The 13,975-nt window shown below is 35.2% G+C and overlaps 1 protein-coding gene across 2 annotated transcripts in view; it reads right to left on the reverse strand.

Moving 5' to 3' along the window:
* Positions 1–13,975, reverse strand: part of HSPA4L (heat shock protein family A (Hsp70) member 4 like) — a 60,909-nt gene that overhangs the window by 32,438 nt on the left and 14,496 nt on the right. For both annotated transcript variants that reach the window (XM_055404321.2, XM_055404322.2), the window contains 6 exons: positions 10,278–10,335; positions 8,301–8,441; positions 5,514–5,636; positions 2,439–2,538; positions 1,972–2,105; positions 12–256 (listed from right to left, as the gene is read on the reverse strand). In XM_055404321.2, coding sequence (XP_055260296.1) covers positions 12–256; positions 1,972–2,105; positions 2,439–2,538; positions 5,514–5,636; positions 8,301–8,441; positions 10,278–10,335 — 801 coding nt within the window. The remainder of the gene's footprint in view (positions 1–11; positions 257–1,971; positions 2,106–2,438; positions 2,539–5,513; positions 5,637–8,300; positions 8,442–10,277; positions 10,336–13,975) is intronic.

The following is a 13,975-nucleotide window of genomic DNA, read 5'->3' on the forward strand; positions in this document are numbered from 1 at the left end:
ATACATGGTACCTGTTCATTTTACTAGAAACATCAAGGTCATTCATGAAACACTCAATGTTCAGTGGAAGATCTGATGCATTTGCACTCATTAGCTTCTTTAGTTTTTCACATTCCTGATATAAACGCAACAAGGCCCGAGAGTTTTCTTTCACATTTATCTTATATTTTGTCTTGAACTCTTCACAGAAGTAGTCTACTAAAACCTCATCAAAGTTCCTGCCACCCAAATATGGATCAAAGGTAGTAGCCAAGACCTGTTTAATTGAAAAACCAGAACTGAATTTTCAGAAATATTACATGCTTTCAAAAACTAAACCTCCCTAAAAAAACCTTTTAAAATTAAAACCAAAGAACTTGTCAAAAATCATAGGCGTGCCAAATTTGGAATCACTTATATTACCATATTTAACCAATATATTTATCCATTCTGAATTATCTGCTTTATAGATCTATATACCTATGTGAGAGAGTAACTTTAATTCTGAAGTAGTTGAGTTGCAATGACTCAAAGTTCATTATCTCACATCCTTTGGTTCTACAACAGCACTGAACAGATGGGCCAAAAACCAAGTTTAAGAGAGCAAAGAAAGAGTCCTAAGTATGTAACCAAAGACAAACAGCCAAGAGGAGCCAATACAAAGATTAAATATAAAATATTTTAATTGATCAAACATGGAACTCTGCTCAGTGTTTGTTATGTGGTAGCCTGGATGGGACGGGAGTTTGAGAAATGATAAATGTTTATGTACGGCTGAATCCCTTCAGTGTTCACCCAAAACTATTACAATATTGTTAATTGGTTATATTCCAATACAAAATAAAAAGTGCTATTAAAAAAGTTTTAAAAAAATGTTTTACAAATTTACAAATAAGAATTACTGCCCCCATTCCCCTAAAAAGCCAGACTATTTTATAAACATATAGAAGGAACAAAAGGGCATGTTAGGAACCAAAAAAAGAAAATTTTAAAAAAAAATGAAGAGGAGAGACAAGAATTTAATAAGCTTGTTGAACAACTGGCCTCAGCTAAGCAGTCTAATAGAAAAGGGGCAGAAAAGTCACACATTTCAATGATATAGCTCTTGAAACCACAGAACCAAGACATCTAGTTTATCTCCCTGTGGCAGAGGGTAAAAATAACTAGTTATAATAGTCACTGCCGGAAAGTAGAGTTCCACGTTGGTGTGATTCAGACTTCTTCATAAGGATGGGTAGTGGAATAGTGGTAAACATCACAGTAGGATGTGAGCATAGTCTGAGTGGGATGTCATCCCACAGATTAACATGGAGAATCAATGGACAGACTCCTATATTCACTATGAGTAATTTCCCTTTAATTTTCTGATTACAAGGATGTTAATATAATAATATAAACTTCAACACAAAAGGCTCTAAAAGGTTCTGGGTAACCCAAAGCATTTAATCTTCTGAGCAAATTCTATACATGTGTCTAATAGGGACAGAAGAGTGCATAAGTATGGGTAAGATAATTAATGTAGAAATGAATATAAAACCAAAGGCTATAAAAAGGTAAGCACGGAGAGGTAAACAACACCACGTTATAGAAAATTTTGGTTAGGATTCCTGGACAGAAAGGATTCTAAAGACAATGGGAATCATTTTAGAAAATGTTTCCTATGCACATTTATAAATATGTAATTTATGCTCCCTGATAGGTGACAAACACCTCAACACTAATAAAAAATAGCTAACACATAATAACTGCAATATGGTATTCCAAGCATCTTATAAACTTTAATTCATTTCATCCTTCAAAATTCTATGAGATACTTACTGATAATATCCTCAGGTGAAGAGCCTGAGATTTGGGGAGGTTACATAACTTGCTCAAGGTCACAGTTTTTAAGTGGCAGAACCAGGGTTTGAATCCATGCATTACAGTTCTCAATTTAGTCTTATATGTTCTTAACCATTAAGATTAAATATAGCAAATCATTTATTTACTTACTTTAAGTTTTCCTTTGTTAAAAGCACAAACCGAGACCTGATAGGCAGAATGTCCCATATCAATAAATATTACATTTCTTGGTTTTTCATCTAATGGAGGAAGATCCTGTTTATAAATTCCATATGCTAGTGCAACTATGCAAGAACAAAGAATGAGATTAACTCCAGCAAAGCAATCGCTTGGAAAACAATCAATAAGTCATGTTGATACTACATTTTAGTTAGCTTCAAAGTAAAATAGCTTTTCACAATTTGGTTAATGTTTTATTTTTTCTATCCTATAATGTTAATGACTCAAGAGTCAATGTAAGACATGTTTAATCTCTGCCAAAATGCTGTACTTCAAAATGATAAGCTTATAAGATATCAGGACCTAACAGTTATTAAAAAATAAATGCCTTGTACTAATTAGAAAAAAATTATAATAATATTTTAATGACAGTGATTTTCAAATTGCAAACTGCTCACCTGCAGTAGTTTCATTCATTAACCTTAAACAATTTAAACCTGCAACCTGGGCTGCAGCCATCACAGATCTTCTCTCAGCATCAGTGAAAAAGCTAGGAATCTGGTATTGCAAAACAATAATCAAGTGTATTAGTTCATTGTAATACATTCTACTTAAACATTTCATCAACTGAAAATGAAAATAATTACACCAAAACTTACGTAAAGCAATAAACGGTGTTCTAATAAAATAAATGAGAAAAAATACTGTTTTTTTTAAGGTTGTGCTTAGTCACTCAGTTGTATCCGATTCTCTGTGACCCCATGCACTGTTCCCTGCCAGGCTCCTCTGACCATGGGTACTCTCCAGGCAAGAATACTGGAGTGGGTTGCCATGCCCTCCTCCAGGGGATCTTCCCAACACAGGGATCGAACCCAGATCTTCCGCATTGCAAGCAGATTCTTTACTATCTGAGCCAGCAAGGATGCCCTTTTTTTTTTTGTTAAGGTTGGCTATTGCTATAGCAAAAGTTTTGACCTAAAGTATGAACACAAATTTAAAGCAATTAGCGAAATAGAGTAATACTGTAGAATTTCAAAAATATGTTAATCTAAATCCGTCTCATGTTGGTCTATTCTATAAAAATACATATTTGTTTATATTTAATAATGAAACATTAACAACCCAAGAGTCTGTTAAAATGAGATTGGTTAAATATGTTATATCCATATAAAGAAATTTGATGTGGATGTTAGAACAGATCGATCTGAACTGTGATGGAATAATATCTTTATTAAAAAAAAAGGGGCGCACGCATAGCATGATTTCATTTTTGTGTGTGTATGTACTACTAGAAGAATACACTACTAAATGTTTACAATGGTTATATTCCAAAGGGAGGGGAAACTATATTGCAGGGGACTTACAATGAGCATGTGCTTCTTCATAAATCACCAAAAAACATTAGGTTATTTTTCTATTAAAAATAAACTCATAATTTAAAACATAATTAAGATTACGTAACTTAGTATTATCAAAGTAAGAAGCACTTTCCTTTGGTCTACAGATTTATAAAAACCTGAGTATCAGTTCAGTTCAGTCGCTCAGTCGTGTCCGACTCTTTGCGACCCCATGTTCATTGGAAGGACTGATGCTAAAGCTGAAACTCCAATACTCTGGCCACCTCATGCGACGAGTTGACGCACTGGAAAAGACTCTGATGCTAGGAGGGATTGGGGGTGGGAGGAGATGGGGACAACAGAGAATGAGATGGCTGGATGGCATCACCGACTCGATGGACATGAGTTTGAGTGAACTCCGGGAGCTGGTGATGGACAGGGAGGCCTGGCGTGCTGTGATTCATGGGGTCGCAAAGAGTCGGACATGTACAAAATGACTTGGGACTCTTCCAATTTCAAATTAACTGCTTTCTGAATTTAGAAATTTCATTTAATAGATAAAAACACTAAAAGAACTTGAATTTTGACAAGTCTGTATATCCTGATTTTGGTACTATCCTTCTGATAAAAATGTACATTATAAGCTATGGTTCATTTAATATTCACTGAGAACTTATGTACCAGGTACTTTTTTAGCCATTAGAGATATGACAGTACATAAAACAGAAAAAAATTCCCCTTGTATAGCTCACATGGGCTTATTGCACTAATTACAAAGTTAATAATGGCCAAGAAATTCACAATGCCATATTCTGATACTAATTTTTGACATAATTACTAAATTCACTGAAGAGTTCATAATATTCTATTCTTCTGATGACGTGAGGCTTGAACTTCTGTAGCCAAGTTTAACAGAACTAAGAATATATTCACATTTAGGTGACAACATATAACTTAAAACCTAGTTATCAATATATAGCGGGATTTCAAGAGATAAGAGACAGGGTAAATGATTAAATGTTTTGTTAAAAATCCTTAAAAGACAGATCTTTTCTTTCTGAAAAATATTGCATGATCTAACCTATGTGTGGAATCTGAAGAAGTCAAATTCACAGGATAGAATAAAATGGTGGTTATCAGGGATAGGGAAGTGGGGGAAATCAGCAGTCAATGGTCAAAGTGTATAAAACTTTATTTATGTAGAATAAGTTTTAGAAATCTAATGTATAGCATGGTTACATTTAATAATACTGTATTATATGCTGAAATTTACTAAGAAAGTAGATTTCAGGTACTCTTGCCACACCAACACAAAAAAGGTAACTATAGGAGATAGATACATTAATTTGTTTGACTATAGTGATCATTTTCATCATGTATATCAAAGCACCATATTTTTCACCTTATATACAAACTATTTTTACCTTAAAATCTTAAGTTGATTTTTGAGGGGTGAGAAACATGTTTATTATACTGACTGTGATGATGTTTCACGGGTATACGCATATGTCAAAACTGGTATACATATGCATATGTATAGAAGTATACATGTTCAGTTCAGTTCAGTTCAGTTCAGTCGCTCAGTCGTGTCCGACTCTCCGCGACCCCATGAATCACAGCACGCCAGGCCTCCCTGTCCATCACCAACTCCTGGAGTACACTCAAACTCATGTCCACAGAGTCGGTGATGCCATCCAGCCATCTCATTCTCCGTCGTCCCCTTCTCCTCCCGCCCCCAACCTTTCCCAGCATCAGAGTCTTTTCCAGTGAGTCAACTCGTCGCATGAATACATCTAATTTATTATTTTTAAAAAAGGATCTTTTCTTCCAGATACAGAATATACACAATCTCAAATTTCCAACTGGGCATTTTCAACCTTTGATGTGAGTGTTAAGGTTCCCTGGACCTGGGATGTTTAAGTGTCACCTAGAAAGATTCTTAAGGGTAAGTGGCAGGTACAGCAATCACCAACTAATCACATATATTAGTTTTTTTTTTTTTTAAAAGATTAGCTGATTATCACAATTAACTTTATGGGAAACTCAATCCTGAACTTCACCAAATGAAAAAAATTTTTAACATAAAAGAAAAAATTGGAGGTTATTTACTAGACAAGGGAAGAAAAACATTTCCATATAACATTACTACACTGGAAAATATGATTCAAGAGTGTTTAGTACTGAGGTAGAACTTACTGAAATCACACAGTCAGCCACTGGCTTCTTCAAAGCATTTTCTGAAGTCTCTTTAAGCTTAGCCAACAGCATCCCAGTAACCTGCTCAATTGCAAAAGGTCTTTCTTCTTCTAGGTATCGCACCTGAAGCCCAAGTGGAGATATTTAATAAGAGTCATTTATTCATCTACTATTTAATGAAAAAGGCAGAGTCCTTACTCAATGAACTTACATACCAAAAATATTGCTCTAGTATCATCATATCTCATTTCTGAAGTTCCAGTGCCTTACCCATAGTATTACAACCAAAAAATCTTCAAGAGTGTCTTTACCTGCTCCAGATCCCCTTCTCCCACAAAAGCAAGTTTTATCATTTACTATTCTTGTAAACAAGTAAGGGGAAAAAGATCAAATTATCTTTCTTTTGGAAGTTAGAACTCTCCTTGGGTTTAAAATGAAAGCTTTAGTAATACAGTTTTGTGAAAAGAAAATAAGAACACAGGAAAAAAAATTGTGATTTAAAAAAAGAAATTTTATATACATTACTCCAAGGCTTCAGGGGATAAATAAACACTAGAGATGCATACATGGAAGTTTTAAATTTTAAAAAATAACTTTCATACACAGGTTTGACTAGTTTGAATTTAAGCACATAAAATGAAACTACAGTGCTTGACCAAGGAATACTATGCTTTATTCAAATAAGCAAACTCTTTCATAATGACTACCACAATATTTATAAGCAATAGAAAATTAACTTAGAACCCATACAATAACTACAACTAATTTACAGAAGAAAAGGCTATGTCTTTCATCTCTGTATCCCCTAGAGCAAATAATTTTATAATAAAACACTAAACTTTGGAAGAGCTTTAAAGAACTTCTTAGGCAGTACAATGTATGTATGTATTTAACTGTGTAAATATGAGTAAAAATATAAAATTTACTATGAAACAGACCTAAACTTGATATCCATTTGTTTCCAAATCAATTTACAGGTAAGTTTAAAACCAAGTATTACATGAAATTATATGAAATTTAAACACAGGAAGAAATCAAGCACACCAAAATAAGGGAAAATGAATCAAGTACCATGTGAATTAGTCTGATTATAGGAGGCACAATACAGAATTTTTTTGAAGAATACAAAAGTTAGATGAAATAAACATCAAAGCATATTCAAACAAATGTCAGAAAAAATAAACGGATAAAATGCTTGAGGCATTGAATGCTAAAGATCTTCGGTCTTCAAAGGATGAAGAAACTTAGTTCAATGCATGGTTGATTGATGTTTTCAAAGCCTCTTTAACTAGCTTACATGCACTCACTATAACTGCATAAAAATTATATCACTTAAAAATTAGGTTTTGACTTTCTGTAAAAATTATTTTGCTTTTAATCAAACAAAGAGTAATTTTTAATGTTCTTTTCAAAGAATAAAACACTTAAGTAGTTTAGAATAAAACTGTTCCACATAGTCATTAACTGGAAGTTATCATATCTACAGGACACGTGAACATTACTCTTTATCACATTTATTGCTATCATAACCCATCAGCTTCCTAGTCAGCACCTCCTGATCCACAAATTTCACCTAAAATATGACTTCCTAATTTTCAATTTGTCCTTAATCTCTTATCATGTCTTCTTTGAAACACTGTTAAGTCTCATGTCTCCTTACTACAATTCATCATCCATCCTGTAGTCAGAACCCTCTTCTAAATAAGGAAATATGTGCACTTTAAAACATATATATCAATTTGAAAATCAGCTATTAAAATTTTTAGCTCTGAGATATAAATTTTAGCTCTGAGATAAAGTTTATCCTTCTGAAGTGTACAATTAAGTGGTTTTAGTATGTTCATACTTGTACATTGATGACCACTAATTGTAGTACATTTTCATCACCTTAAAAAGAGTGTCCCATTAGTAGCAGCAGCAGTAGAGATACCCATTCCTAACAATTAAGAAGAGATACCCTTAATTCCTAACAACCGTAAGTCTATTTTCTGTGTCTACTGATTTGCATTGATTCTGGAGAGTCACACAAACGAAATCACAAAATATGTGGCCTTTTATATCTGTTTTTTTCCCCCCAGTTAGCATGTTTTCTAGGTACTTTCTTTTTATGGCCAAATAATACATGTCACTGGATAACTATACCACATTTTGTTCATACACTCATCAGCTGGTAGTCACTTGGGTTGTTCCCACTTCTTGGCTATTATAAATAATGTTATTATGAACATTAGTGTACAAATTTTTGTGTGCACAAGTGGTTCAATTCTCTTATGTATACATACCTAATAGTAGAACTGTTAAGTCATATAATCTATCTGTTTTGGGGTATTTTGTTAGTTTTTGTTAACCAATCTAAAACTCTCTGTCTCAGGATATAGAAGTAAAAACCTAGAATCCATCTCTTACTTGGAAGAAGAGTTTGCTTTAATACTCCGAATACAAGATTCTTCTAAATTAGAGCAAACTCACTGTAGCAGTTAACATACTTTTGGACCCGTTTTTCTAAATCACATATGCCTCTGCCTTTGTCCCTTAAAAATGGTTCACCTCTAAAAGTTCTCCAAATAGTAAAAAAAGTATTTGGATTAAAATTATTATTCTAAATCAGATTTTTTTTGTGCATTCACTAAAACACACTACAAAAACTGCCTCTTTCTTGGTATGTTATACATTTCACCGAAAGGAAAAAAGTTATAATTTTTTTAAAGTATTTAAAAATAAGCAATATTACTGCATTTGGTTTCTTTAATTTGAACAACTGCTTGCATTCTGGGAATATAAACTTACCTTAACCCCTGCACTTCCATTCGGCATCTTCTGCAGCTCATAGGGAAGCCTGATCCTTTCAGTTTGCACAATAGGATCATCAAAAGATCGCCCATGAAGTTTTTTGAAACCGTGAATTGTATTTCTTACATTTGTGACTATCTGTTGGCAGTAAACACTTTTATCAATTACTGAATTAATGCAAAGTAAACTATGCTAGTATGTGAGAATCACCAAGTCTCCTTATCCTATACATCTGTGTAAGTTCAGAATTACATACACTATCATTTAATTTTCTGGTTTCTAATTGATAGAATTCCCCTTGGACAGCAAGGATATCAAACCAGTAAATCCTAAAGGAAATCAACCCTGAATATTCATTGGAAGGACTCATGCTAAAGCTGAAGCTCCAATACTTTAGCCACCTGATGTGAAGAGCAAACTCACTGGAAAAGACACTGATACTGGGAAAGACTGAGGGCAGGAGGAGAAGTGGGAGACAGAGGATAAGATGGTTGGATGGCACCTACTCAATGGACATGCGCTTAAGCAAACTCCAGGAGACAAATAAGGACAGGTAAGCCTGGCGTGCTGCAGTCCATGGGGTCACAAAGAGTCAGACACAACAGAGCAACTGAACAAATTGATAGAAACCACTATCTCCTACCCTTGGAATGTTAAAACCAAAATTGTCTTTTAAAAAGAACAAAACTTCAAAACTTCTCAAATACAATGAAAATCTATCTACAACTCATTTATCTGGCTTTCTTCAAGACTTTCAGGCTAATGAATTAGTATCTTTGATTTCTTTCCACTTTCATCTGTGTTTTTAATATTTACACTATGTCTTTTATCACCCTGTTTTTTACACTAAATATCTTCTGTGAACTTTATCATGTATTACTACATTGCTTCCACTGCTGAAAACTTCTCCTAGGCTAGTAAATTAAAAATCCTTCCATATAGCATGGTGCTAAGTTAATGTGTCTTCATTTGTAAATAGCTTGTATTTTGGCAAAGTAGTTTTTTCTTTAATTAGAACATGTAGTACAAACTACAGAATATCACTGAGATCCAGCTGTTGTCCTCTTAGTGACCTTCAATTATAAGATGAAAACTACAGGGATGCTGAATTACTATGTTGATCTCTTTAGCTTTTTAGGAAAAATAACTTATACTTTGCTTCCTTCAGAGACTCTAAGTCCTACTATACCTTGGGAGATCAGCCAGAATACGAGAAGTAACTTTTAGTGAAGGGGTCATTTTTGGCGCAAACATTTGGTTATGTGCAGTACGAAAATGGAAAAGGAGGAAAAAAACATATTCACACTCAGGCCGATTGTAAGACAATTTGATAAAAAAAATCTTAACAAAAATTCCTGGATAAATGAGTCAATTATGTCTACAAAGTCACGAAAAAAAATAGCTCCATTAAACAGTTATTTTGTAATAAAGAAACGACCCAGGTATATATTAAAATGTAAAAAATAATTAAGGGCATTTGGTTCATGGCAATAAACAAAGTCTAAGAAAAATGAACCTGTAGCATGGAATGTTAAAGTGAATGTTTTATGCAAAAGGATTTTAGAAGCCTAGAAATATGAATACTTAAACAGATTCCATGTAAAGTGGCAGCCACAGAGAATTAACTGGAAACCAGTTCCTCCAATTTTTTCCACCTTCTTTAACAAAGACATCATTCACTTGTTGTAGAAGTATGTATTCTAGATAGCATATCCCTCATTAAAAGTGACCATACAAGGAAAACTTGATGCCATTTGACAGCATAACCTAACCTCACAAATAAGATTTTTAAAAAAATAAAATTCAAGAAATATTTTACAATCCAAAGCAAAATATATTTAGTAAGATACAAGATATTAGGATCTGTCAACTTCTTTATTCTTTTTTCACTTTTAATTATATAAACTGGGAGCTTAGCTGCCATTATGAAGTTAATTCTTCCTGTAAGTCAAAATATCTACATTAACAACTCACCTGGCTCTTAGCTGCATTTCCAATGGCTCGTGTTCTTGATCCCAAAGATATACACGCTCTGAACAGGGAAAAAAGAAAAAGTGTTCCCAAGGTATTTTTATATAAATGTACTACTACTGTGCTTTTCTTTATACAAAAATGAATTTAAGGATGAATATAATCATGTAGTATTCAAAAAATAGGTTATTGAAATCAGAATTTTACATATTTTTAAACTTTCCTAAGTAATAGAAAACATCTATTTCTGCTTCATTGACTATGCCAAAGCCTTTGACTGTGTGGATCACAATAAACTGTGGAAAATTCTGAAAGAGATGGGAATACCAGACCACCTGACCTGCCTCTTGAGAAACCTGTATGCAGGTCAGGAAGCAACAGTCAGAACTGGACATGGAACAACAGACTGGTTCCAAATAGGAAAAGGAGTGCGTCAAGGCTGTATATTGTCACCTTGCTTATTTAACTTATATGCAGAGTACATCATGAGGAACGCTGGGCTGGAAGAAGCACAAGCTGGAATCAAGATTGCCAGGAGAAATATCAATAACCTCAGATATGCAGATGACACTACCCTTATGGCAGAAAGTGAAGAGGAACTCAAGCGCCTCTTGATGAAAGTAAAAGAGGAGAGTGAAAAGGTTGGCTTGAAGCTCAACATTCAGAAAACAAAGATCATGGCATCTGGCCCCATCACTTCATGGGAAATAGATGGAAAAACAGTGGAAACAGTGTCAGACTTTATTTTTTTGGGCTCCAAAATCACTGCAGATGCTGATTGCAGCCATGAAATTAAAAGACGCTTACTCCTTGGAAGGAAAGTTATGATCAACCTTGATAATATTTTAAAAAGCAGAGACATTACTTTGCCAACAAAGGTCCGTCTAGTCAAGGCTATGGTTTTTCCAGTGGTCATGTATGGATGTGAGAGTTGGACTGTGAAGAAAGCTGACTGCCGAAGAATTGATGCTTTTGAACTGTGGTGTTGGAGAAGACTCTTCAGAGTCCCTTGTACCGCAAGGAGATCCAACCAGTCCATTTTAAGGGAGATCGATCCTGGGTGTTCATTGGAGGGACTGATGCTAAAGCTGAAACTGCAATACTTTGGCCACCTCATGCGACGAGTTGACTCACTGGAAAAGACTCTGATCCTGGGAAGGGTTGGGGGCGGGAGGAGAAGGGGACAACCGAGAATGAGATGGCTGGATGGCATCACCGACTCTGTGGACATGAGTTTTAATGAACTCCGGGAGTTGGTGATGGACAGGGAGGCCTGGCGTGCTGTGATTCATGGGGTCGCGGAGAGTCGGACATGACTGAGCGACTGAACTGAACTGAACTGAATTGAAGTAATAGAATAGCTGTCAGAATAAATGTTAGAATTTTTTTAAATGTGCTAATAGTTGGCAACACTATGTTGGTCCCCAAATTATTTTATTGGTCCCCAAATTATTTTTCAAAATTTTCAGTAAGTCTATGACTTGGATCTAGATCCTGGCTCTGCCACTTAGAGCTGAGTGACCCTGTAGGAATTACCTAACCATTATTTGCCTCAGCTTCCCATCTGGAAGACAGTGTTGATAATAATACCTACTCAGAGAGGTGTGTGAGGGTTTAGTGAGTGACTATAGGTAAATTGCCAACATCTGTTGGATCATCGAAAAAGCAAGAGAGTTCCAGAAAAACATCTACTTCTGCTTTTTTGACTATGCCAAAGCCTTTGACTGTGTGGAAAATTCTTAAAGAGATGGGAATACCAGATCACCTGACCTGCCTCTTGAGAAATCTATATGCAGGTCAGGAAGCAACAGTTAGAACTGGACATGGAACAACAGACTGGTTCCAAATAGGAAAAGGAGTATATCAAGGCTGTATATTGTCACCCTGCTTATTTAATTTATATGCAGAGTACATCATGAGAAATGCTGGGCTGGAAGAAGCACAAGCTGGAACCAAGATTGCTGGGAGAAATATCAATAACCTCAGATACGCAGATGACACACTTGTGGCAGGAAGCGAAGAACTGAAGAGCCTCTTGATGAAAGTGAAAGAGGAGAGTTAAAAAGTTGGCTTAAAGCTCAACATTCAGAAAACTAAGATCATGGCATCCGGTCCCATCAATCCATGGCAAACAGATGGGGAAACAGTGAGACACTTTATTTTCTTTGGCTCCAAAATCACTGCAGATGGTGACTGCAGCCATGAAATTAAAAGACGCTTGCTCCTTGGAAGAAAAGTTATGACCAACTCAGACAGCATATTAAAAAGCAGAGACATTGTGTTGCCAACAAAGGTCCGTCTAGTCAAAGCTATGGTTTTTCCAGTAGTCATGTATGGAAGTGAGAGTTGGACTATAAAGAAAGCTGAGCACTGAAGAATTGATGCTTTTGAACTGTGGTGCTGGAGATCCAATCAGTCCATTCTAAAGGAAATCAGTCCTGAACATTCATTGGAAGGACTGATGCTGAAACTCCAATATTTTAGCCACCTGATGTGAAAAACTGACTCCTTTGAAGAGACCCTGATGCTGGGAAAGATTGAAGGCAGGAGAAGGGGACGACAGAGGACGAGATGGTTAGATGGCATCACCGACTCAATGGACATGAGTTTGAGTAAACTCCAGGAGTTGGTGATGGACAGAGAGGCCTGGAGTATTGCAGTCCATGGATTGCAAAGAGTCAGACATGACTGAGCAACTGAACTGAACTGATAGGTAAATGAACAATATGTTGATTTTATTACTGCATTTAAATGTATTAATAATTCTGCTTATAAAAGTGTAGAGTACCATTTTTATCAAAAAACCATTTCATGCTGTGATTCAAGAAAATGTTTCCATGGTTTCAATGTTAATTACAATTGTAATTCAGTTGTAATTCATTCAATCAACAAATACTTACAGGCATTATGTTTATACTAGCTACAATCCAATGTACTTGGAGAATTTAGTCTATCAAAAAAATCAACATATAAAATTATGAATGATACTAGCAAAAAAAGAGAATAATCACTTGTAGATCATAAGGCTTAGGAAAAGCAAGTAGAAGATGTGATTTATTAATTAAGACTTGAAAGAAAAGAAAGCATTTTAATATGTATCTGGTTTTATGGAAAAGGACATTACCAGTATAGAGGTATACTGTCTATTCTCAACGTAACAGCCTGAGTGATCCTTTTAAAGACAGAAAGTCCTCTGCTAAAAACCCTGCAGTGGTGTCCTGTCTCCCCAATAGCCAATAAAGCCCATGGTATGCTTTGTAGCTGCTCTACCCTGTAACTTCAATCCAGGCACAGAAGTCTCCTTGCTATTTCTACAGTAGGGCAAGCACATTTCTGCCTCAGGGCCTTTGTACATGCTATTCTCTCTGGAACACAGGCCTTGAGCTCTCATTTCATGTCTCTGCCTCAAATATCAGCTTATTAGAAATACCTTTTCTACATTACATAAACAACATTCTTGCTCCTCCCCAGCGCACACATCTTCTGTTTTCTCAATTGTATTTTTCATAAATGTATCACCATCTGATAATTTTTTTTTTTTTTACTAACTATATCTCCACATTAGGGTGTTAACTCTGTGTGGGTAGATAATGTATGTCTCATTGCCTTGATCTGCAGTATCCAGTATGGTAGCCACTAACTAGTAAAATTTAAACTGACTAAAATTAAAAATCAGTCACATTTCAAGGGCTCAACAGCCA

Source organism: Moschus berezovskii, chromosome 19 (assembly GCF_049115385.1).
Source record: "Moschus berezovskii isolate FMDL1 chromosome 19, NW_MosBer_1.0, whole genome shotgun sequence".
Classification (NCBI taxonomy): domain Eukaryota; kingdom Metazoa; phylum Chordata; class Mammalia; order Artiodactyla; family Moschidae; genus Moschus; species Moschus berezovskii.